Below are 24,581 nucleotides of genomic sequence, written 5' to 3'. Positions count from 1 at the left end.
AAGGTTGCACGGGTGAAATGAGATGAGGCACAGGAAGCACTGAGCACGGTTTCCAGTACCAAGCATTTAATACGTGAGAAGTAGCAGTAGTAGAAGCAGCAGTGTCGTCGTGCCGGTGGTAGTAGTGGCAGTCCTTGCAGTGGGGGTAGTAGTAATATATTCTGTTCCTCTCCTAGCACAGTGTAAACAGCTGTGTCCTCTTGAATATGGCCAGTGCGGAAGAGCTTTGTTGTGGATGTCAGGGGAACTGGGTGCCAATCATCAGCCTGAACTTAACGACTTAACGAGTTGTGGCCCACGTGACCCCTCTCCCCGCACCCAGCCGTACACAGGTGCACAGAGGTGAGGGCCTCCGCTGCTCATCTCTCTCTTTCGGGTTCTAACTAGGTATGATATCAGAGCTGATTCGATTTGATAGCTAGACCCTCCGAGTCAGTCTCGCCATCTGCACGACACGTGCTTAGATATTGGGCTTCTGGGATCTGGTGTAAGACCAGCCCCTGAAGCTCAGGGCATTTCGGGAACAAGTGTGAAGTATGCCAGTTAACTGTTGGGATTCTCTCCCCCACGGTGATCTGGGTTTTCCTTCTGTGACTGGTGGGCTCAGCCTCAGTCCTTGCTACTCAAAGTGTGTTCCCGGGACCAGCAACATGGGCCTCACCTAGGCGCTTGCTGGATGTGCAGAATCTTCTGGCCGCCCCAGATCCCAATCAGGTTATTAATATGCACAGTAAAGTTTAGAAAGCACTGCCCTTGTGAATATGCTGATGCTCAGAAGGTGTTTGCTAAGTCCCCGTAGAATTGTACTTGACATTGATTTTTTTTCTAGACTCGCAGTTCCTTTGCTTTCTTTACGTGTAGTGTATTGACGTTTTGGTCGCCTTGGGCTGCTATGACAAAATACCATAGGCGGAGTGGCTTAAACAGGGGGCATTTATTTGTTCATCCTAGTTCACGTGGCCAGACGTCTGAGGTCCAGGAGCCAGCAAGGTTGGGTTCTAGTGAGGGCTCTTCCCTGGCTTACACAAAGTCGCCCTCTGTTCCTGCACTCACGTGGCAGAGAGAGAAATGGAAAGCTTTCTAGAGTCTTAGAAGGACACTCATTCCATCGTGATGGCCCCATCCTCATGACCTCAGTTAAACTTAATTACCTCTCAAAAATCCTGTCTCCACGTACTGTCATAATGGAAGTTAAAGCTTCATCGTAGGGACCGGGGGGGGGGGGGGGTGGTGTGCATGAAGCAGTTCAGTCCACAGCAACCGATTTCTACAGCCTACTTTGAAATACGTCACCAAAAGTAAGATGGATTGATGGACGAAACGGATAAACGGGGCTTGTAGAATCTAGGATGAGAATATATGGGCATTCACTGTACAATTCCGTCAACTTTGGGGTATGTTTTAAAATGTCAGTGAAAAAGCCCAGCTCTCTCTCTAGTTACTAGAATGGAATCTGGTAGTTCTTTTCTGATTTCCATCCAGGCTTTGTGAAGAAGCCGGGTCCGCCCAGGTGGGCGAATCTGCCTCTTTAGCAGTCCCTCCCTCTTCTGGCACTTGCCCCTGGGTCCTTCAGCGTCCTGCTGTCAGTCACGTAGTGAGGGGCCAGCCGAGATCCAGATGCTCCCATGGCACCAGTCACGTGTCTCCAGTTTCTGTCTCACTTCTGTGCCTTCCCAATCCAGTGGATCTTTAATTCTCGAGAGCTAGGGGCTTCTTGGGTTACATTGGAAGACCCTGTTTATTACTCTGAAGCATTTTTAACATGATATTTTTATATGTTTGTGAAATGTGTTATCAGAGACCAGTGGGAGAGAAGCGAGTGCCTCTGCGGGTTCCTGGGAGCCCCTGCCTCCCTCTTGTTCCTGAAGGGGTTCTCATTGCTTTCTCTTTATGGTGTTAATGATCTGCATGGAAAAAGATTTTTTTTTAATAATAATTTTTTATTTTGTTATGTTAGTCACCATACGGTACATCCCTGGTTTTTGATGCAATGCTCCATGATTCATCAGTTGCGTATAACACCCAGCGCACCATGCAGTACGTGCCCTCCTTACTACCCATCACCGGCCTATCCCAGTCCCCACCCCCCTCCCCTCTGAGGCCCTCAGTTTGTGTCCTAGAGTCCATTTGGTGGTAAGGGACTAGGTGCTGCCTTGTACTTGGGGGAAGTGCAGGAGCTAACGTTACCAGGTAGCTGCACTTGAGCCTCCGGAGAGCACCCTGGCTGCTCGCTGGTGGGATGGAGCATCAAATATTTGTGTGTTACACAACACCATTGTCATAGTTTCCCTTTAAACTAGGGAGACCGGAGGAAATTCTGGCAGACTTCTCACAGGTTTCTTTCCTTACTGGAACTTGTCGGCTCAGGGGGAGAAGAACAGGTACAAGCCAAACTTCAGGACACTGTTCACAAGCTTTGCGACCTTGACGCAATGACTAACTTCCATAAGGCTCAACTTCCTCGCCTTTTGAGTCGGGGTAACAAGGGGACGGTAATCTTTGGACTGCTAGGAATAAAAACTGAAAGCATGTCTTAGTGTGGGGGTGTGGCTCCTAACTGATGTGCAGCGGTCGGTATTCATTCGACAAACGGTCAGGCACCCGCTGTGCTGTGTCCCATGATTTTTCTCTTCTTTCCTTCCCTTTTGGGGCTTTTCAGTCACGTTTCACATGAAATCTTTCTAAGCCAACAGACCAAAAGACCCACTTCCCTTATAAATCGCTAGCCCCCTAAGTCCCAGGGACTCACCTATAAGTTATTTTGTGGGGTGCAAAAAGGGGAGTCTCTTTCTTCCTCACTTACCTCCTGCTCAGCATTTTAATTTTTTGCTGTACACTGTAAATTGTGATCTTTAAATCAGACTCCAGTTGGGGCAGTAACAATCACAATTAATTAGTCTAGCCTGTCGAAGGTGAAGTATAGTCTCGCCCGTCAGTGATCTTTCAACTCTGAGGTTCTAGCTGAGGCCATCCAAAGCACAGCTGTAATGTCTGCTTATGCTTAATAAGATCTTTGCCCGCTGTTTGTTTCCTATACTAGGCTGTGGTCTAGAAATAAAACGAAATGGGCAGAGATCTCAGATCCCTTTCATTTGTTCCTAAGCTGTGAAGCAGAAGGGATAAGTGGGAGAAGATAAAGATATTAAAGACTAATTAGTTTAGGGTGACTGAAAAGATTTGCAAACTTCCTATTTAAATCTGTTGACATGTCTTTTAATTCCCTCTGACTAGTTATCTCTGAACATAATGTAGTTACGGCTGAAGATTTATTTCCACAGGGACTCTACTCCGTTTTTTTCCCCATATTTTTTCTCCTCCCTTCTCAAAAAAAGTACTTGTTTCCACCAAGTTCAGTATCATTCCAACTTCATTTTTCTTTCACATTCAGAAAACTAGTATAACTCAAATAGATTAGTTTTTATAGGGAAAAAGTGCAATATATTGAAAATAATGTGGTATTTTAGGTATGACTTCTGAAAAGATAATTGTGTTTATATGTTACAATGAAAGGCAAGATGGAAATGTGCACCCTCTAAGCGTGCCACCTTAAAAAATGTATTGAGGGACGCCTGGGTGGTTCAGTCAGTTAAGCAGCTGCCTTCTGATCAAGTATGATCCCAGGATGGAGCCCTGCATAGGGTTCCTGCTCTGTGGGAGTCTGCTTCTCCCTCTCCCTTTGTTCCTCCCCACCCCCCCACTGGCTCCTGCTCTCTCTCTCAAATAAATAAACAAATAATGTCTAAAAAAGTGTACTGAAAACTCCTTCGGTCTCCATTATAGTACTTTCTGGTCTTAAAATTTGCTATTGCAATTAAAAATCTATAATACTGAAAAAGGTTACATAAATAATTGTAAATTCATAACAGCTACCCATTAGTTTGTGCATTCTACGTACTGGACACTATGCCTACCATGTTTATCTGTATTATTCATTTAATCCCTATTGCATTCATAATTATTCCCATTTTGCAGATGAAGAAACTGAGGTTCAAGTTAATTAACATGTCCAAGAGTACACTCAGTAAGTAGCAAAACCAAGAGTAAATCCCAGGTCTCTTTGGCTGTAAGTGTGTGCTTTTAATAATTGCACCTACTGCTGATTGAACAGGTGTGTCCCAAAGTGAAGGAACCCATCCTGGTTTTTGGCTTTGTTTTAGTTTTTTAGCCATACCGTCCTTAGCCAGTATTTGTTGGGGTTTTGCCAGGAGAGCTTAAGATGTGTAACTGTCAGGATATTAACCATTATGGACATAGGTATGAATGTGCTTATACAGTTTATTTCAGACAAGTATTGGGATCTGTTAGATTTTTGCCCACCAGAATGTACGTTTTTCATTTGAAATAATGAGAGAGGTTGTTTCGGACAGAAAGTTTTGATTCAGCAACAGTTCATCAACAAACATCTTGATTTAATACTGACCCACGCCTTGCATATACGCTTTCTTTTCTGTGTATTTGTATGACATTTTAAAAGGTAAGTGGCAATTTTTCATGTACTTCCAAGCTACTTCCATCGGTAATGAGATACTTGGCTCGGGCCGTCTCTGGAGTCCAGAATTTCAGCTTAAACTTTCCATTCGTCTCTGCCAGGCACTGACTCTGAAATATCTTTTTTTATGGGGACTGCCTCCAAAAGGTGCAGCTGTGTGCTGGTTTCATCTTGCACTTTGTAGCGGTGTTGGCACCGTTTAATGTGAGGAATGCCGCTGTCTCCCACACACCACTGGTGCCCCAGGACTGTTCAGGCCTGTCCGTGTTCGTGGTTTGGGAAGGGTCTGAGTTTGGAGAGAAGGCTCTCTCCTGTTCCATGTGATTGGTTGTCGCCAGGGTTAAGGTAGAAAAATAGAACTAATGGAAAACGCAGCATCTGATGTGTCATCAAAAATTCTTTCTGCAACCAGGAACACCTAATTCATTGATTCATTGGTGTTCCTATCAGTGTTGAAGACTGCTTCCTCTTTTGAAACAATATATGTCTTGGCTTCACCACTTCTTGACCCTTCTGCTGTTCTTTCTTGCCTTCTTTCTCCTTAAGTGATACTGATGTCTTTTTATGAAAACGGATCCCACTAAGTAAAAAACTGATGTTGGACAGGGGCGCCCGGGTGGCTCATTCGGTTAAGCGTCCAACTCTTGATTTCAGCTCAGGTCATGATCTCAGGGTGGTGGGAACAGGCCTTGCGTGGAGCCCCTTGTCGGGCTCTGGGCTCAGTGGGGAGTCTGCTTCTCTCCTTCTCCCTCTCCCTGTGTCCCTCCTCTTCTCCCTCTCCCTCTTCTTTCAAATAAATAAATACTTAAAAAAAGGAACAGAAACTGGTGTTGGACTGTAGTAGGCAAATCTGTGTATTCATCCAGGTTCTGAAGAGTGGACTTGGCTCTTCAGGCATTCACACTGGCTATAGCAGGCTTCAGCCAAAAAGCATTCCTCGTTCAGGTATAAAAATTTGTCTGAAAGATGAAACCCAGTAAGAATTTATATATAAACTTCATGGGGAACATACTGTGTCATTTTGTGTTTTCTTTGATAGCCACCATATATGATCTGTATATCCTGTATTTTTTTTTTAATTCCACTGTTTTAGTTTATTGAAGTATATGATATGGGTGCTTTATCATGGACCTTTCAAAGAACAACTTGCCAAATTTGGTAGTGCCTAGCAATTGTAATTTCCTTTCGGAATTTCTTAAAATGGGATGTAATGGAATAGGAAATTATTGGCCTTGTGTACTTAATAAAATTAGAGGAATAGTTGATTTTAGGATTGTTGAAATAATTAATATTTTGCTTTAGAATACTTTTTAGGCTTTTGATGTTGATTGATCCTGTTGCCTGAAGTAGAAAATGTGAACTTTAAAGACTTCTTGGGTAGGGCTTCATATTCCCTGTGTTTAAATATTTGAAAGGGGAAATGTATTGAATCACAGATTTTATACTACAGAATAGAAAATCCCCGAATTGTTATTTAAAAAATAAGGTCTCTCCTTATAAAACTTTTCTTCTTAAAAAACTCCCATTGCAAAACCTTAGTCAGCTGTAATGATTCAGACATTTGAGTAATACAGCTTTTATCAATATTAAACACTCAGTGGGAAATTCACTAGACCTATTACAAGAAGAGTACCTGTACCCTCTGTAAGTACATCTGGCTGTCTTCTTCGTATTCTCGTGTGCTCTGTGAGAGAAGTTCCGCTGTTGCTGTAGGGACCTGATGGCTGTCACAGTGCTTTTCCAACACTAGATGTAACAGTTTATTTGTTTTTTTAGAGAGAGAGAGAGAATGAATCCCAAGTAGGCTCCATGCCCAGTGCGGAGCCTGAGGTGGGGCTCAATCTCACAATCCTGAGATCAAGAGTGGGACACTTAACTGACTGAGCCACCCAGGTGCCCCTTGATGTAACCGTTTTTGAGTGAAATAACGTGGTATTTTGTAGCTCAGGATACTGAAGGTAAACTACCATTTTTTTGCCACAGAGACATTGAAAGGACTAAAGAAAGAAGGTTTTACTTTTTTTCTTTTTTCTTCTTCAAGCCAAAGGGAACAAACAGAGAGATGGAAACCCTTTTCTGTGTAGTATTTGCCAACCCAGTCATAAAACAACTGCTGGGTGCATATTTCAATCGCAATTAGGTGAAATCTTTAATTATCAGTTAATTTAACTTTCGAATTTGCCTGCAGAAATGATGGTGTTGATAAGATTCTGGAAGGAGATAACCCTTTATTAAGTAATACTATTTTCAGTTGCCAACTTTAAAGATTTTTTTTTTTTTAGTTAAAAAAAAAAAGGTCTGAGTAATTTCTGGGGACGGGGACAGAGGAACAGGGCATGGTAGTTGGATGATTTTTGCATGGCCATGTGGGACTGTGTATTTACTAGTTAATCTTTAGCTTTTTGTATCTTGGCGTGTGCTAAGTAAGACCTGTAAGTTTGAGAAGGCTAAGGGGAGACACTACAGTGAATTCTAATTAATATTTCTCTGCCCTTGTTTTCTTCTGTCACATATGCGGATAGGATGATACATATCAGCTTGCTCACTTGTAGAAGGCATTTATGGGGGAGGACATTTTTTTGAGCTGATCATCTTCTGAGGCAAAAGGAAGTAGTTTATAGTTTATCAGAGGAAATGCAGTGGTATGCTCTTTCATTTGCAGTTGATCCTTTCTTATTTTACAATGCTTTTAGTGAAATAGACTACATGAAACTTGCAAGACATTTTTATTTTCAGTGCTTTTCAAATATATTCCCATTATGACATTTAGACATGGGGGGATGGGGATGTCATTGCTGGTTTTTTTTTTTTTTTTTCAGGGGGTTACCCACCTGAATTTGCTTATCATAATAGCATGTCCTAAAACTTAGTACTAACCCAGAATGGATGACTAGCTCCATTCCTGGATTTTCCGATTCTGGGGGTTTGTGGTCATCCCTGGGAATCTGTCTTCCCAGCAAGTTGTCCAGGTGCTCCATAGGCTCAGGCGGGGATGGGGAACACAGGGGAGACGGCGTTCCCACTCAGCTCCCTGCATCGTGACTATCTAGAAAGTTAGTTGGAGTGTCTGTCCCTCCTTTATGAAGTCCATACTGTGTTCCGGTGATGTTGCAGCTGGACAGAGTCACCCGGGAAGCTGTGACAGACTTTGCATGTCCTGAGCTCAGATGCCGATGAGCCTGATGTCCGGAAGCTCTGTCCCCTTGGATGGCTTTATGGAGGGGTCTTGGTAGCACGGAGCCAGCTCTTTCGTTTGCTCTTGACAGAATCTGTCCTCGCTCAGGCTGTAGGACTGTGCTCTATAATACTGTGGCCACTAGCGCATATAGCTGTTTCAGTTTAAATCAATAAAAGAAAATTCCTTTGCTCGGCTGCATGGCTACATTTCAGGTGCTCTGTAGCCACATGTGGCTAGTTGGCTAGTCACTGCTTTTTTGGATAGCACAGCAAACAGAGCTTTTCTGTCATCACAGAAAGTTCTAGTGGACAGTGCTGCTGTGGGATTTTCTTCCCTCATCTAGCTCTTCTCCTTTTATCCTGGGGACCTGAATGGCCAGTTGAGTTAGGTGGCAAGGTCACATGTGTCTGTCTCTGCCGGGGCATACTGCAGTGTAGAAGGCTCTTAGACTTAGGGTTTAGGGTTTGTAAAGTGATACAAATCATACTTCATTCTCTGAGGTTGACTTTTGTATCATGAATCTCTTTTTCTGTGCTGACTTTTAGTATTAGGAAGATGGGCTTCCTTCGAAATCTTAACATAATAAATGCCTTGAATCGTACCACTAAAATCTCACTGAAACAAAATTCAATATTTAATCTTTCTGAAATTATATGAACAATTCCTAGATAAGAGTGCACAGTAATGAACCTTAAGTGTTGAAAAAGTTACGTGTTGGTGGCTAATGAAAAGGTCACACCTGTAGATAGTTTCATATAGACTATCCTTTAGATGTATTTTGCAGTTTGAGAAAAGTGAGGTGAATATATTTAGCTCCCTCTTCTGGTGTATTATGAGATGAATATTTTTACTTGAAATGGTTTCGTGTATTTTTGGAGTGAGACTACAGTTATAAATGTACTGGTGAAGGCCATTCTTTGTGTGTCATCCATTTCTTCTTGTATCATTGCAGTCAGTAAAACACGGAGAGAAAGCATGGAAAAACTGTTGGTGAAAGCATCACATCTCTTAAGATACTCATTGACCAAAACACATGTCAGCAAACAGAGGCTTGGGTGGCAGGTACACAGGGGCTTAATGTGAACGTCACGGGGCCAGTGATCATTTCCAAGTGCTTGTGTCTAAATATTCTGAAGTTATAACTCCTGTTAATGAACTGTTCAGTAAAATCTGCCCCATCCTCCTACCTGGACAGTTATTCCTTCATAATGAATTGAATTTAGGTTTCTCGGGTTCCAAGTTCTGCCCCTTAGTGGACCACCCACCCACGCGGGCTTTGCCTGGCACTGCTGCGGCTCAGCTCATCCAAATTCCTCCTCCCCTGAGCCCCGCCCACCCCACCCCAGCCAGGCGCCTCAGGCCCAGGGGCAACCCCCAAGGGAAGTCTGCCCTGGGGAGGATGGACCTGGGTCCGAGGCCCTGAGGGGCCAGTTGGGCAGGGAATTCCTGGATTCTAGCTAAGTATTCTGAGTGTGTCACAGGGGAGAAGCAGGCCTGTCCACTGGGCCCCCAAACCTTAAAGTGCAGGAAGAGGTGCAGCTGGAAGATGGCCAGAGAGGATCCTTCTGAAGGGCAGGGCCCAGCACCGGGCTCGGTCTTGCTCAGGCCTGAGTTTGCCAGTGTCAGAACTAAATTGTTTTGTATTTAAATTCTCTTCCTTGTTGTCTCATGCATTTGATTACCCCAATTAGACATAATCGTAAGATTTTGTTTATTTGCAGCTTTGGCCCTTCCAGATCTTGCAGAGCAGTTTGCCCCTCCCGACATTGCTCCGCCTCTTCTTGTGAAGCTAGTGGAAGCCATTGAAAAGAAAGGTAATCAACTGGTAGAGGGGCTCCTCCGGTACCTTGTTATATTCTTATTTCACGGGTGTTGTAATTTACATTTGTCTGTTGCACATTCATTAGTTTCTTGCTACTTGTGCTAGACACAGATAGCTCTTTGTTGCTGTGTAGCGGGGAAATAACCTTGGTCTGATTTCTAACTCCATATTAACGTGTACTTACTGTATGGAAACTATTAAATTCTCCATAATTTAATAAATATAATTAACTTGCTCTTTAGTGGCCAGATGACTTTGCCAAAATTATTGACATACCAGCTAAGATTAATAGTAGGAGTTCACTTCCAAGAATATTTGGTACACATCTAGAATAGATAGGGGATGGAAACTGGAACGTCTTTCTGGCAGCAAGCTCACAGGTTCTCCAGAGAGCTGTGTTTTGCATGCTCAGTCTGTTTTGTGTCTTAGGTCTGGAATGTTCAACTCTATACAGAACACAGAGCTCCAGCAACCCAGCAGAATTACGACAGCTTCTTGATTGTGGTGAGTGTCATGGAGCTAGAAAGACAAATGGGAAACACGGTTCCTACCTTTCAGTCTCAGGTAAAGCACCAAAAACTTGAACTTAACCGTGCAGTGTTCTAAGTTTGAAGGAAGCTCGGAAATCACACACAGTTCCCTCCGCCCTATTATGGTAACAGTGCAAACCAGCGCTGACCTTTGATGTTTGTCTCCTGAGTTGGGGTGTGTGTGCATGCCTGCCTGCAGGCATATGGCCTGTCCTCACAGCCAGGAGCCTCTGGGGCCTGCAGGAGTTGCAGAGGAGAGAAATACCCCCCTTAGGATTTCTCTGGCTCTGCGTATCGACCATCTTTTTCTGACCGTGCAGTTGGCTACATCTGATTCATCTGGATCAGCTTAAAAAATATTTATAAGTCTATGTCATTTAACAAATGTCTCTTCTGACCTTTTCCATTTTCCTTTTTTTTTTTTTTTTCAGTCTTCCTTCCTTTCATGCTTATTTGCTTTTTCATGTCATGTTTATATTAAGTAACGTCATGATACTGTTCTATTCAGTGGTGCGCTGGTAAACCCGACTCTCAGGGAGGTGGGGGAAGCCTGGTTTGTAGCATTTGCCCATTTCCACGGTGTAAATATGCCTGCCGCGGTCATTTTCAGGCTGCCGGTGTGTTATCACTAAACCCCCAACTTGGAAAGAACTGAGCACAGGTGGCCCTTAGGAGCAGGCCAGCTGCAGCACACCGTTGGTGAAATGATATCAATTAATTCAACCTAGTGGTGCCTTCAGTATTTGTTCCCTCTCTCCTTTTCCAAATGGAATGAAACTACAAATGTGAATAAATGTACTGGCCATCATTCCAGCAACTCATCTTCTGTATCAACTTGTAGATGCTCTCAGATTCTTCATTCCCTCTCAGAATTTTTCTTTTAGAAAAATCATTCTCTGCCTCACATTCTCGTAATTGAATTTGGACGTCTGAAACCAAAAGAACGAAACCTAGTTTGGGAGGAAGCTCTTCTAGACAGGTACTTGTGCAAAGAATGTAGTAAATGAAAATGTGAAGTCGAGGCAGCTCATGACAATTTCTAGAAAAGATGTTTCTGGGAAAAAAAGATTCTATCTCTATCAGTAAATAGTTTCACCTGAAATGCACCACCCAAATGTTTGAAGTTTGAAAAAAAAATTTTCAAGCTTTCATTTTTATTTCGTGCATGGAAGCCAGCCTCCCACATGTGCAGGGCATGTGCCCTGGCGGCTGGGTCTCCTGCCTTACCCCCAGAGTAGGTCAGTAGGACCTGACTGGCAGAAAACTCAAGGTGAAACACTTGTCCTTTACTTGTCACAGCCTGACCAGAGTGGTAAGGAAACTGAAGTTTGTCCTTAGCCAGTTGAAATTGAGATACATGTTTTGGTCAGAAAATTGGTCAGACTGAACAACAGTCACAGGAAATGTGTAGACATCAGAGACGATGAGATGGGAGTTATTTGAGAAATAGTGGTTAAGTTTTTAAATGTGACCGAATACAAATGATGCACTTTAGCTTTAGAAAAAAATCTTCACATCACCTCTGAGATGGAATAACTAACCAAAAATCACGTCAGCAATGTATTTTGATAGACAGCTTTTCTTTGCCACTTGAGATGAAAACACACGTAGAAAACTGGTTTCATGTGGATTCTGTGTGATAAAAGTGAATTTTGTGAGAAGAGAAAGAGTAAACGTTATCTAAATTTAGGAGTGGGTCCTCCAGGACTTTTCATAGCTTGAGGATTTTTCAATCCATACGAATGTTGTAATACCTTGGAGGAAGCTCAGAGATAAGTCACTTAGACTTGAGAAAAAAAAAAAAAAGCGAGCAAGCGAGAGAGAGAAGAATTCATGGCTTTTAACCAATTGTGAGTTACCAGTGTCTGAAAGGGATGGATGTAGAGGACAACATCCCACTTTTGTCAGCACCCACCCTCCTAAGTTACTTTGTTTCATCTCCACATTACGCTTTGATAGCAGGATTCGTCACTGCTGCATGCAAAGCTGGGACTTGCACCCACATTGGTCTCACTCCAAAAGCCCATATTCTTTTTTTTTTTCCTGCTGTATTGACCTAAAGTGAATTATATCTTTGTTGTCACTTGAATTTTCTCCTGATTTTTTGGTTTCTCTTAACCGGAAGCAAGCCTTTTCTTTAAAAGTTCTCATTACAAGAAAGAGAAATTCTGTAACTCTGGTGATCGATGCTAACTGGACTGACTGGTGATCATTTGTCACATATGCAAATATCAAAGCCTGTTGTTACAATGATAAATAGCGTTATCTGTCAGTTATACCTCACGGGTAAAAATGAGGCTATTTAGCAGCCTCCGCACACCTGTGCTTTACTCACTAGATGCCAGACGCGTGGTCCCCAAAGTGTAACAATCAAAAACGTCCCCAGACATTGCCAGATGTCTCTTAGGAGTGGAGGTTGGGGTAGGGGTAGGGCAATAAAATGGAAAACCCCAACTGAGAACTACTAACTTAGGTAGAGATGAGCTGCGGAGGGGGCTCCATCCCTTTGGGAGGAGGGGTGACGTGCTGGAGAGCTTACTAGTTTACCTGTCTTGAGCAGACTCAGTGAAAAGTTGGGGCGTGGAGGGTATAAATCTCCATCCTAGAGCTAAAGATGGTGTAGTTCTTGCCTAGCTAACCTCAGAAGTCGTCCCATACATGACAGATGTCCTTAGCTCTTGGAGGAGCTCATTAGGATAGTCTGCAGAAAAGGAGACTTGCAGAACAAAGTCAGGAACTCCAAGGAGCTTCAGAAGTTACATTCAAAAAATAAACCATATACTATGTTATGAGCACTCAGGGATTTGACATAAAGTGAGCTTATCCGGAGACTAGTCCCAAGGCTTGAAGTAAGGTGATTTTGTTCAAAGGCTTAAGGCTCTTGGGAGTACACCTCATGTGTTAGAGAAGGCTTGGGTGAGTTCACCGTACTCTGAGGACCTGCTGCAGTTCAGGCCACAAGCATTTAGCAAGCACGTCCTATGTGCTGGGCACCGAGGGAAGCAGGAAGAGCAGGGAAGAGCCACAGCCCATGCCCTCGCGGTACTCTCGGTCTAGTAGAGAGACACCTTATTACCATACTGTCCGGGAAGTGGCACGACAGAGACGTGGCTCATCCATACTGCTCTTGCACAGAGAAGCCAGTAGAAACTCTGCCTGAGGGTGGGGCCTGTGGAATATTGAGCATCCTAATTTCTTTATTTTTTTTAACCACATCACCAAATGGTTTGTCACATTCTTGACAATGAACAAATTAGGTGATATTAATTCCCTAGGCCAAGAGACCTATTAAATGAAGCATACAGGGCATGAAGGGTCTCCAGGGGGCCAGCAGCTTGTCAGGTGGTCAGTGGCGGTGGAATGTCGCTCGAGTGATGCACACACAATTGTGGTTGACAGGCACACTGATGGTTGCATTACTTCTCACATGGGTCCTTTGCGCACAGACCCGGCACTGCCTGTCCCGGCGTTGTTGGAGATGTGTGTCGCTGGCTCTCTGTACAACACTCACGCCGTACAACCCTGTGCCCCTCCACTGACTGAGTTTAATTATTCTTTTCCTCCAGCTCACCTACGCACATCCTCCACCAGATGAACTTTCCTGAGCTTTATTGGTGTTGTGATTCTTTCGTAAGGTCGGCCTCGTTAGTGCGACAGATTTGGTTTATAACGGTGTGTCCCAGGAACTTCTGTAACTTCACGTTGAACCCGGAGTGATTTATGGTATCACACTCACTTTGTGGCCGTCCAGGACGCCGCCTTTTCCTGCTCCGGCTCCCACACCTTGGAGGACACAGGTTCCTTCTCCTTCTCTCCCAGGCCACCACCTGATCCAGTCAGTCACCAAGTTCTTTCAGTTCTTGATACTGTCTCACCCATTCCTAACATTACAATTCGAATTACCAGAAGTGTTCCCTTCACTTCCAGTGGTGCTCTTTTCCAACTAATTGTTAACACTAGAAAGAATAACTGTTGAAAATGTAGCATCTCGTTCATCATCAGCTCACCTCTTCTCCGGTGAGTACACGAGTTTCCAGGTAATCTTCCTCAAGGCAGCCTTCACGTCACTGGTGTGCAGCCTTCGGCAGCAGCCAGATGGCTCTCCTCGTATGTAGATGCCCGTGGTCCTTCCTGCCCCAGCAGCCCCTCTTTCTGCCCTGAGTCCTCAGAGCATGGTTTGGGTTAGTATCACCCCGTTACTGAATTGCCTGACCTCTTTTCCGGTGGAAGCATTTACTGGACACGGGCTCATCTTATATTTCTTACGAGCTAGTTCAGAATTAGGGGAAAACATTCTAAAAGTGTTAAAAATATTTTTATGGCTATTTTTGAGATCGACTGTTAAAATTCTGTATATCTGTTTGTTCAGTCACTCTCTTGAGCTAAATTTATATGAATTCTGAGATGCAGTATTTAGCAACTCAAGATTTCGGCAATCTCTGAATTTGCATTTCATGCTTTCCTGTTGAGGTTTTAGGAAGCATTTACTAAATGATTAGCCATCCCTAGACAGAGTGCTTCTCAGTCAGAGAACGACCCTCCAGAAGGTATTTGGAAATAGCCGGGGGTTACTTTGGTTTGCAAGGGCTGCCGTAACAAAGTGCCACAGACTGGGTCGCTTCAACACAGACCAAGTTTCTCACCATTCTTGAGGCTAGAAGTCCCAGGTCAAGGCAGGTTTGGTTTCCTCTGAGGCCTCTCTCCTTGGCTTACGGATGGCCACCTACTCCCTGTGTCCTCACGCATTCTCTCCGTGCTTGTGCTCCTGGTGTCTCTGTGTGTGTCCACATTTTCTCTTCTTACAAGGATACCAGCCAGGTTGGATCAGAGCCAGGCCCTAATGACCTCATTTTAGCTAAACCACCTCCTTAAAGGCCCAGTCTTGAAATACATTCACCTTCTGAGACAGTGGGACTTAGGGCTTCAACCTATGACTTGTGGGGGGCGCAATTCAGCTCATAACGGGGGCGTGATTTTTTATTATTGTTGCCCCACCTCCTGGGAACATGCCCCTGGCATCATGGGCATAAGCCATCATGCGAAATGCTTTTAAGTTAGGGGACAGACCTCCACAAAGAAAAGTGTTCTATTTGCAATGCCGGGAACAACCCCTGTGAGAAAAACGGCTAATAAATACTCAAGAATTTTATATTTGTCCTCCTGTTGCTCCCTTTCTTGTGTCACATTTAAGTCAAATAGTCAGAAAAATGGGCCCAACTGATACATACAGTGTCTGAAATACTTTTTAAAATGTTTCTGTCACAGATGCTGCCTCCGTGGACTTGGAAATGATCGATGTGCAAGTTTTAGGAGACGCTTTCAAACGCTATCTTTTGGACTTACCGAATCCTGTCATTCCAGTGGCCGTTTACAGTGAAATGATTTATTTAGCCCAAGGTTTGTTTTCTGTTCTGAAAACCTCAATGAGCATATATGGAGATGTGCAGGTGCATGTAAACTTTATTAACTGGTGCATAATATAAAGAGTGGTGTTTAGAAAATAGTAGGACTCTGCCCCCCCCCACACCCTTCCTCCCCATTAGCACCAGTTCCCTCCCTTACCAGGGCGTCCAATAGAAGACCCAGATTCTCGGTTGCTTAGGAAGACTGGCCACATGTTGAAATGGCTAATTGTTAACCTTTTATCAGCATTAACAAAGTTCACTACGTCACTGAAGGCCACAGTGTTCCAAGTGCCATCTTTGGATTCAGGGAACCTGGGACTAGGACCCACTGACCAGGGATGTTCTTACCATTTTCCTCGAGTGGCCGTTACAAAATGTGTTGAGGGGGGAGGACTCTGAGGCTCAGGAGCCAACGCTCAGTTAAAGTGCTTTGGGGACAGGAAATTGTGGTTCGTAACCTTCAAAGTTAAAACGTGTGATACTTATCTGAGGCTCCTCCAAATTAGCCAGTCACACTCGAAGCTGCGCATCACAGGGCAGACCTCTGCCAGCACATCCTGAGCCTCTTGTGGTGTTTTTACACCGAGAGTTTCTTGCATTTCCATTTGACTTGAGATTTCTACTTGCTCACAATGCCTTTTCTAATGAGAAGAACAAATGTCCTGTCGCTGCCTCTGACGACTTCGTTTAAAAGGACTCGTTCTACTGTAGCTAGAACAGAAATGTTCTAGGTGTTGAGTCACTGATATCTAGAAACAATCTCTTCTTCTTTTTTTTTTTTTTTTTTTTTTTTTTTAACTCTGTAGAAGTACAAAGCTCTGAAGAGTATATCCAGCTGTTGAAGAAGCTCATTAGGGCACCTAACATACCTCATCAGTATTGGCTTACGCTTCAGTATTTGCTAAAACATTTCTTCAAGCTCTCTCAAGCCTCCAGCAAGAATCTTCTGAATGCAAGAGTACTCTCTGAACTTTTCAGTCCTCTGCTTTTCAGATTCCCAGCAGCCAGGTAAGGTGAAAGGAGAGAAGCATGTATTTTTGGGTGTTGGGGGTAGTCCTAAGCTGGGGATCATTCAACTTACTCTGAAGATACTTGCTCACAGATACATGTGCACCTTTATACCAGACACATGGACTTGAATGTGTATAAATGCACGTAAGTTTGTTGTTTCAAAAAAAAGAAAAGGTTTCTAAGAAAACTCTCTTTTTTTGTAGCTCTGAGAATACTGAACACCTCATAAAAGTTATAGAAATTTTAATCTCAACTGAGTGGAATGAACGACAGCCTGCACCAGGTAATGCTTTTTGGACTTTTCACATTCTCTCCTGGCTCGTTTTTAGAATGGTGGCTTTAGACCTTCTCTGGAGGAACATAAGTTCTGGTAGAATCGTGATCCATAACGTGTTACCTTGTGATTTATGGGAAGAACGGCTTGAGTGGTACTGGCTGTGGCAAGTATTATCTGGGTTTCAGTACCTGTGGATTTTTCAGCATCTGTGGATGATCTTGGTTTTCGATGAGGGTTGTGGGGTGCGCTCTCCCTTCCCCTCAACTTTGTTGCTCCCAGTTGCATAAATTATGGAGCTCATTTTAGTTGTTGACATTCCTGTTTTCCTTTCTAATACTTATAAAGTAGGGGATTTATAATTACTATATAATTTGAAGTATTTTGGAATGTGTGTCTTGGAAGCAGGTCTGCTGAGAAATGTCTGTCCAAATAAACATTTTCAAGAATGCAAGCAGTATGAAACCAGGGTGTTCACTGCAGCAAGTTAGAGCAGGCCAGACACTTCTTTGAAAGCAGACTGGCATTCAGTTAGCAGGAAATGTAGACCACGTTAGCAGTGGGTTTAATTTAAACTGATGTATTTTTCTTCTACTGTGGAAAGTCTAAACAACCCTGCTTTGCCTATATGCTTGTTAAAAATGAGCTAATAGAACCTTTATTGGGAATAAAGGTTAGGGTTCAGACAGTGAAGTGAAGTTTCAGGACCAGTAGAGATGATGCTTATAGTCTTAATTTATGCCTAGAATTAAAATAAAACATCAGGAATTTACTCTTTATTACAGGTAACTCATGCAAACTACCCAGTTCATCTCTGTAAAAAACATGGCCTGGGGACCCCCTGTGTTCAGCCGTGGGGAATTACGTCATGCTTTTGTAGTTGTTACACAGCCGGGCTTGGCGGTGTGCATCTGGACGGGGCGGACTGAGGGAGGTAGGGCTTCGGCTTAAAACCCACCTGTGTGGACTGCAGGACGGGGTAGGTAACCACTCAGGGTCCAGGTATTTGGAAGGGCTCCTGTGGACAGGACCAGAATATGGTATCAAACGTAGGGAGGCAGCAGAAACTGTACATAAGGCGAGAGTGGTACGTTCTGAATGTTCCAAATCACAGCAGGCAGGATGTTCAGTGGGGATACTCCGAATTGTAGGTGAATGGCATCAGAGAAGTCTGTCATCAGTGCCCTAGGACTTTAGTCCAGGGGGCGGCCAAAAGGTTTCATCTCATGTGACTGCTAGGCGCATTTGTTAATGAATTTGGGAACTCCTTGTTGGTGTTCAGAGGCTGCCTTTGGGATCAATAGAAAAGATGCAGTGGTAGGTTAAAAGTACCCTGTGATGAGGGGCGGGGGGGGGAGGGGCAGGTGTGAAACATGACACTTGAGCCCTTTACTGACTGCCGCTGGCACCCCCCACCCCCCACAAACACATGGGTGGGGAAGAAGACTAGTAACAACAAAACAGGCCCCTGGGCCAAAGGGCGGAGCCCTGCCTCCCACTTCCTTGGGGCGTGTGTGGAGGTCTGTCTCCGAGAGTAGGGACAGCTGAGCCCTGCTGGGGGTAAAGGGCTGGGGGTGGTCCCGGTCTTCTCAGTGCCCACTCCTATGGAGACGGGAAGACATGGAAGCTTAAAAGCCAGACAGGGTTTGATAGATACCCACCAACGAATTTATCACAGAGTTTTTGAGAATTTCTGCTACACACCAAGGAGAATCTGTGTTGGAGTTTAATTAGTCTGACTGGTGTAAAGCGGTTAAATGTCCTTATCAGTTTCAAACTAATTCCATCCAAAAAAAAAAAAAATTCACATTCACCCTTTTTCACTGTGCACACTTCAGACTGCCTGCTAGGTCACAGACCCTGCTGCGTTCTTCTACTAAGAAACTGGTGTGCCAGTTTCAAAGGTGGGTTAGTCCTGTCAGCCATGTTGAATGGTAAACAATGCATTGAACGTTTCCTAGACCATCCCAGGAGTTATGCGACCTCTTCAAGGAAATTGAAGCCGAGTAATCTCTAAATGCTAGTTTGAGCCATCTTTCCCTTTGTGTGGTATCTCTTAGCTATCCTGAAGAATGTATAGGCCCTGTGGAATGAAAGTAAGTGCTTCAGTGTGTCTGACCTGTGGAAACGTACAATCTACGTCAGGAAGAACGTCCTCGTCCTGAACACCTTTGTATTCAGGAACGGCGTCATGCAGATGACTGGCAGGGCACTCTTGGTTGGAGAAATGATTTCTTAGGCCTGATAAGAATCCGACATTTTCCTCGACTCCTTCATCACTGCCCCAGCGTGTGCTGTTACCAGAGGTCTCTGGAAGCACAACCGGTGCATCTCCAGTGAACAGTCATAAATCATTCGCGATAACTTTATTGTTGTGAATAGAAATGAGTACTTGAATGATTTTGGGGGGAGATGGAAGCAAGGCTATTGTGGGATAGACAGACATCTTTTATAGGTTTTACCTGGTAGAACTTGAAATGACCACTAGCACGCGGTGGGAGGGAGGGTGCTGACTCTAAACATGAAGAGAATTGGAGAGATGTGATGGGTGACTTTGTCGGGTAATTGAGTAGACAGAAAAGACTTAGAGAAAAAAATGGGACTTGAAATGGAATTGGTACAGTTTGAAAAGGGGAAGAGGAAACAGTATTTTAATTCAAGGAATTTCAAAGTTTCGATCAAAATAAATTGCAAAGTACAAAAAGAATGGCCTGATACACTAGATTTTAAGAAGTAGTAAATGTTTTAAATGTATCGTAAAAAGCATCACTTTAGAGTTGAAAACATTGCTCTGCTCTTCCTTTGCTCATAAGGAGACTGAAGCGCCCCTAGAGGTTGAGAGGTCACGTGGTGCTAACCAAACTGTGTGTGCCAGAACCGGGTCACCTGGGGGAGGTCACCTGTGAGGGACCCAGTCCTGGACTCGAGCCTGGGGCTCGGTGCTGCATCGGCTTCATGGGTTTGGGGAACCTTCGTGAGCAGTTGGGCTGATTTTAGTGTCCAGTCCAACGCCCCTGAAGTTTCCGGTATGGGTCACATATAGTAAAGAGCCCGAGTGCAATTTTCATAGCTGTGGGGGATAAAACTCAGAGTCACTCCATCCATCATGCGCTGGTAAGAACAGTGAGTCTCAAATAGACCTGGGTTTGAATCAGCTCTTGGCTGCCTATTTGCCAAGTTCATATCAAGTAACGCAGCCTTTCCGAACTGTTTTCTAGTCTGTGAAATGGGAATAATGCCTCTCCCCTGGGGTGGTTGTGAGATTGAGGTGATAAGTACTGAAACTCATGACCCTATAGCCTCTCTCTACCATTGCTCAACTCTGGTCTTTAAGGACCTACCAGAGGGGGCCCCCTTCTACAGTTCCAGCTCCTCAGTCCCATCAGGCCCTTCCCTCCTGAGCCCACATTGCCAGCCAGCAGAGCCAGGCCTCTAGGAGCCTGCCTGGGCTTCACCACTAAGCTGCCGGAGACACACGCACTGGGCAGTTGCTGCTCGCTGGGTGCGCGGCTTGGAGGGAGGAAGGTACCTGACTTAATATCATGCCTCTTCCCGTGTGTGTGGCTTGGTGAGTGGAGGAGCCTGGATTTCAGTAGTACCTGCCCCTGCCACGTGCCTCTGTGCAGTGACAGAACGCACACCTGTACACAGCAGCCCCAAACAGGGCCATCTACTTCATGTCCCAGGAAGGTCTTCTCCCTGCTTGATGGGCAGTGATCAGCCCGTTCCATGGGCTTATGCCCTTAAGATCTTGTCCCCTTAAACTTAGCTCATATTTTCCTCTGCTCAGCTCACATTGCTCAGGGATGACAAAGGCTTCCTCTCCTGTTGAGCCTCTCCTAGCATAGAGCAAAGGATAACAATCATCCACATGAATTTTTAAAAATTTCTTTGACAGACTAACCAACTTTCAAAGAACTTTGGCATACCCACTCATTTAGCACATCCAGTAAACCCGTGAAGCAAGCATCTCCCCTATTTGGAGGGGAACTAAGGTTTGAAAGGTTAAACACAGAGTCCCTAGGTTCTCAGAACTTGGATAGTCTGCTGTTGCCTTTGTTACTAAAAGTCGTAAAAATACCTAAAGCTGAACAGCAGGTTTTCTTGAATCATCATGTGCTGTTTCCCCTGCTGGTACTCAGGTAGCTAACGCAGGTCTCTGTAGGGCAACTAAGGTACAAACAGGACCGTTTAACACGGGTGGCTCTGAATGAAACCCATTATAAGTGTATTTACATATTTCAGATTTCACGGATATATTCAGAAATATTAATGCAGCATAATTGAAGTCTAATATTGCACCCTCAAGCCCAGAGTGGAAAATAAATGACTCTTTCTCCCTCCTGCCCTTCTACACCTGTCAGAGTTAATGTTTAACCACTGGCGCATTGCAAAACATTCATCCTGAAGAGCCTGATTCATAAATCTTGTTTTAAATGCTCTGGGCTTGGTTTTCAACCAAGACTAAAGCAAGCACTAAGGTAAAGGGAAATGACTTTCAAAGAGTTTTACTTTTCTCTGATTTATTTTTTATTGGGTTTAAAATGTGGTCTGACATTAGAGGGTTGTTTCAAAGGTGAGAAATGAAACCTTGAAAAAAATGCATATATTTAGATGGGTAGGAGTAAACAGAGGCAAGCCACACTAGGTTATAACGAAAAATAGGAAGTTTTATTTGTGTTCTGAAAAAGAAGCATATTGCAGGTGTGCCTACATGGGTGGGGTATCGGGTGGCTTTTGTCTTTACCACGCAGACTCCTTCTCTCCAGGGACAGCCATTTGAGAGGGAAGGAGTGCTTCATTCTGCTAAGCAACAGTCACACCTTTTCACATATTTTGTAGAATGTATCATATGTAAATCTGGGTTTATTTAGAAATTCAAATGGACATTCTCCTAGTGCAGCATCAGTAAGAGCACTGGATGTGGAGTAAAGAATTTGCATCATACTGAAAGGCCCTTCTGTCCTCATTTGTCTTAAGTTAAAATTATGAAGGGAGGCATTCATTTAACCCTTGAAGATTTTGGTTCATTTCCTTTTTTTTCTTCTCACTGCATTTCTTTTTTTGAAGACGCCGTGCAGGAAGGAAGCTGGTTGGGGAACACTCACTATCTGATGGTGATTTGTACGTGTGAGATGGTGTCCACTCTATTACCTTTCAAACATAATTCAAGATATTTTCCTGACTAGGTCATGCATGTTGAGAAACAAAATGTGGCCTGTTGTTGTTGTTGTTGTTGTTGTTTGCCTCCAAAATGAGTTTTACAAAACTTTGAGGAATCTAGAGGGTAGAGTGAGTTTTCAAACATCTGTGTAAGTTGTCCAGTGTGGCTGAGTTTGGGTCTCAGATGCTGAAATTAAAATGTGAGATTTTTTTTTAAGTGCTTAGCAGCCGCATGAAAAACATTTCCCAAGTTGATACTACACCTGTACATTTGATTAGTTATTTGCAAATAAATCCTGTTTAATCTGTCTGAAATTTTGGACATAGTGGGAAATGAATGAACCACGCAGAAAGTTGAGCATTTTCTCCCAAGAAGTTACTGATTCTGTTCTACCAGCAGAGGGCTCCCTTTTTAAGCTAATGAAGAGCAGCGAGCGTCTTGTCCATCACTTTTCAAAGACTAAAACTGAATGGGAAAAGACTCAGCTCATACTTTCAGTAACATAATAGAAGCTCTATGGTAGAGGATTATACATATTGGGAGAAACTTGAGGCAAAGTTCTCAAATCTCTTCTAAGACGTGGCTTTCTCTAAGTTGAGGGTGTACTGCTTTCCAGTGGATAGTTTTCTTCTGAGATGGAAAATATACTGTTGGACTAGAAAACATTATCATCTTGGAAGGTTTTGACATGAAAAATCATGTAATATCAGACAGGTATGCTGAAGAGACTGATGTTTCCAAGCTTTCTAGCTTTAGAAAGACTATTTTAAAAGTAGGACAAGATTCTGCAGCTGAGGATGCAAGGGTGTTATCGGAACTAACCGTATGTCCCTGGGATCAGCAGGCAAGAGCTGGAAGATTCACTTACAGACTTTTTTCTTACCATTGGAAGGTAGGTTTTTCACGCTCTAACAGTTGCACCACAGGAAAGTTCATAAAGCCACTCGCACCGTGAGGTTAGCACACTCCTGGATACTGCAGGTGGTCCTCAAGCTGGGCCCCGCCTGCACGCACTGTATGTCAACACCGAGATCTCCCTTTAGCTCTGCGTGGGACCGTGGGGTCACCTTCCTATGCACAGCCAGAGGGTAAATACTATAGACAGAACTGTGTTTCTTCACAGAGAATTAGAAGGTAGTTTTTAAAAAAATGTAACTAAGCTAAAAATAGAAAAACAGAAAAAGTCAGTTTATTATAGGTGTGAAATTTCTCACATGTGGCCTAAAAGAAATTAACTTCAGTTTCACTTGTTAATTTTAACTTTCTCTGGCAGAAGGAAGTGAATACCAGGGCCAGTGGGTGGAGAAAAAGGAGTTTAGGACCAAAAGTCTGAAGGCTAGGTTGTGGTGCTCGTGCCTTGATCCTGTGCAAACCACTTCACCCCTGTGGATTAGGGTTAGGTGTGTAGCCTGAGGGATTTGCTTCACGTGCTCTTTAGAATTACTTTCTGGTTTTAGAGTTAGTGATTCTGTGATTTTACATTGTTACGGTTCTGGGGGATAGCAGTAAAGCCGTCCATCGTTCGCTGATGCCAGTGAAAATTTTCTTAGGTCACATTCTAGTCTGGTTCACTGCAACTTTCTCAGAGGACAGAAATCCTCTGGGAAGGCATACCCTTCTCCTGGCCCTATCCTTTGCGCCATTTGGCAGCCACGTGAACTTCATGCAGACACGCCTTTTAATTATTAGACAATCCTATGGCCAGTTAAGCGTGGGTTGAAATCGGCTCCATAAAAGCGGCTGCACAGCGGGATTTTTCTGCCGGGTTCGCGTGGTCGCGGGCTAGAGTATCCATGCAGTTACAGCAGTCTTCCCCGGGATCCTCTCCCCCTGCCAGCAGGCCTTTTCCAAACCTGTACCCTGCCAAGTTCCTCCGTGGGGCTCTCCTGGTACACCTGCGGGGCCGTCTGTGCTAGTGTGTGGGAGGAGGTGGACTCGAGCGAGGCACGCTGTTCTGGGCTGTTCGGAGAGGTTCAGGCCTTTACAAGCAGGGCTTTGATTCTATTTTTGCTGAACCAGCTCAGCCACTTCCTGTGTTTGGCCGTGCATAGTGCCTCGCTTCACTGTGGCCACTTGAGCCCCGCGCGCCGCTGCAGCTAGTTAGAGAGACTATTTTAGGTCCCTTCACAATGGCCTTCTCATTTCCTCGGCGAAAATGACCGAGTTGGGCTGGCAGTGGCCACTTGTTAGCCGATGACAACTTTGACTTTGACTTGGGCTCCCCTCCCCCACCCGAAATCCCTAGCTCAGCAAATATTTGAACCTGCCCAAGTTAATCATGAAGCCGTGATCTTTATCTGCGAGACGTGCGAGCCCCGGGGTTTTTCCCCTCCTCCCGGGTACAGCACCGGCATCCAGTGGCTTTCTCAATGGGGAGCGGGCGGTGAGCGGCGCTGCTGCCGCGGTCCGCTGCCGGCGTCCGTGTCGCGCCGCGCGAGCCCGAGGGTCCCGCGCCGCCCCTGCGCTCTGCCGGCGCGAGCACGGCCACGGAGCGGGCGCCGCGGGACTAGCCGGGGGCATTGTTTTCACTGGCGGATACTGGCGTTGCCGCGCGAAACTGCAGACATGCATAACCTGCAAAGTAAGTTGCCTTTAACTTGTGCCCCCCTCGCCGCTTCCCTGCTTTGCTTTTTGTACCTGTATGAAAGGTTCGCTTCTGTAGTTTTGTCTTTGCGGGGGGGGGGGGTGTGTGTGTGTTGAGTGTGAGA

General features: G+C 44.5%; 1 protein-coding gene across 4 annotated transcripts in view; it reads left to right on the top strand.

The window, feature by feature from the left end:
• The window catches only part of PIK3R1 (phosphoinositide-3-kinase regulatory subunit 1), an 84,413-nt gene that overhangs the window by 47,867 nt on the left and 11,965 nt on the right, over positions 1-24,581 (top strand). The window contains exons 3-7 of one of the 4 annotated variants that reach the window (XM_045809818.2): positions 9,389-9,481; positions 9,919-9,993; positions 15,285-15,416; positions 16,231-16,432; positions 16,639-16,718. In XM_045809818.2, the coding sequence (XP_045665774.1) occupies positions 9,389-9,481; positions 9,919-9,993; positions 15,285-15,416; positions 16,231-16,432; positions 16,639-16,718 (582 nt within the window). Of the gene's footprint in view, positions 1-9,388; positions 9,482-9,918; positions 10,054-15,284; positions 15,417-16,230; positions 16,433-16,638; positions 16,719-22,622; positions 24,455-24,581 lie in introns of those variants that run through there. The other 3 variants (XM_087862101.1, XM_087862102.1, XM_045809819.2) reach the window with 3 other exon arrangements.

The sequence above is a fragment of the Ursus americanus genome, chromosome 5, assembly GCF_024610735.1.
Source record: "Ursus americanus isolate L20-20 chromosome 5, mUrsAme1.1.p, whole genome shotgun sequence".
NCBI classification, from domain to species: Eukaryota; Metazoa; Chordata; class Mammalia; order Carnivora; family Ursidae; genus Ursus; species Ursus americanus.
Note: the sequence above shows the minus strand (reverse complement) of the source record. Positions and strands in the feature narration are given on the sequence as shown.